The sequence below is a fragment of the Empidonax traillii genome, unplaced genomic scaffold, assembly GCF_003031625.1.
Source record: "Empidonax traillii isolate 1590-97213 ecotype Southwest subspecies unplaced genomic scaffold, ASM303162v1 scaffold6349:size6170, whole genome shotgun sequence".
In the NCBI taxonomy this organism is placed as follows: domain Eukaryota; kingdom Metazoa; phylum Chordata; class Aves; order Passeriformes; family Tyrannidae; genus Empidonax; species Empidonax traillii.
The window spans coordinates 4,976-6,170 of NW_020961542.1; the positions used below are offsets into that span (position 1 = coordinate 4,976).

At 68.7% G+C, this 1,195-nt stretch overlaps 1 protein-coding gene across 1 annotated transcript in view; it reads left to right on the forward strand.

The window, feature by feature from the left end:
* LOC114073408 (sodium/calcium exchanger 2-like) overlaps window positions 1-1,190 on the forward strand; it is a gene marked incomplete at its 3' end in the record, with an annotated part of 6,159 nt that extends 4,969 nt beyond the window's left edge. The window contains exons 2-3 of the mRNA XM_027911164.1: window positions 80-179; window positions 1,048-1,190. Of these exons, the coding sequence (XP_027766965.1) occupies window positions 80-179; window positions 1,048-1,190 (243 nt within the window). The remainder of the gene's footprint in view (window positions 1-79; window positions 180-1,047) is intronic.
* Window positions 1,191-1,195: the final 5 nt, after the last annotated feature.

Consider the following 1,195-nt stretch of genomic DNA (forward strand, 5'->3'; position numbering starts at 1 on the left):
GGGGGGGGGACACACGGGGGACACAGGGGGGACATGCCCTGACCCCCCTCCCCGTGTTCCCTCCCCCCCTCCCCCCCAGAACACGGTGGACAAGCTGATGAAGAAAACCAACCTGGCCACCGTCATCGGCACCCACTCCTGGAGGGAGCAGTTCCTGGAGGCCGTCACCGTCAGCGCAGGTGGCCCTGCCGGGTCCCCTCCCTGTCCCCAGGGTCCCCTCGGGGTCCCCTCAGGGTCACCAGGGCCCCCCCAGTGTCTCTGAGGTCACCGTCAGCGCAGGTGGCCCTGCTGGGTCCCCTCCCTGTCCCCAGGGTCCCCTCAGGGTCACCAGGGTCCCCCCAGTGCCCCTGAAGTCACCGTCAGTGGAGGTGGCTCCTCCGTGTCCCCTCGATGTCCCCTCACTATCCCCAGGGTCCCCTCGATGTCCCCAGGGTCCCCTCGATGTCCCCAGGGTCCCCTCACTATTCCTCAGGTCACCATCAGTGCAGGTGGCCACGGGGGCCCCACTGTCCCCTCAGTGTCCCCCCCAGTGTCCCCTCAGGGTCCCCCCCAGTGTCCCCTCAGGGTCCCCACTGTCCCCTCAGTGTCCCCCCCACTGTCCCCTCAGTGTCCCCAATGTCCACCCCCTTGGGACTCTCAAGCCTGGTGCCACCACCCCTGGGAGTGTCACCCTGGTGCCACCACCCCTTGGGGACTGTCCCCAAGGTGCCACCACCCTGGGGGACCATCACTGTGGTGCCACCACCCTTGGGGACCCTCACTGTGGTGCCACCACCCCTTGGGGACCCTCACCAAGGTGCCACCACCCTGGGAGTGTCACCCTGGTGCCACCACCCTTGGGGACTGTCCCCAAGGTGCCACCACCCTGGGGGACCATCACCAAGGTGCCACCACCCCTGGGAGTGTCACCAAGGTGCCACCACCCTTGGGGACCCTCACCCTGGTGCCACCACCCTTGGGGACCATCACTGTGGTGCCACCACCCCTTGGGGACCGTCCCCAAGGTGCCACCACCCCTTGCCTTGTCCCCCCCCCCGCCGGTGCCAGGTGACGAGGACGACGACGACGAGGGCCGTGAGGAGCGGCTGCCGTCGTGCTTCGACTACGTGATGCACTTCCTGACGGTGTTCTGGAAGGTTCTGTTCGCCTGCGTCCCCCCCACGGCCCTGCTGGGGGGGTGGGCGGCCTTCGGCGT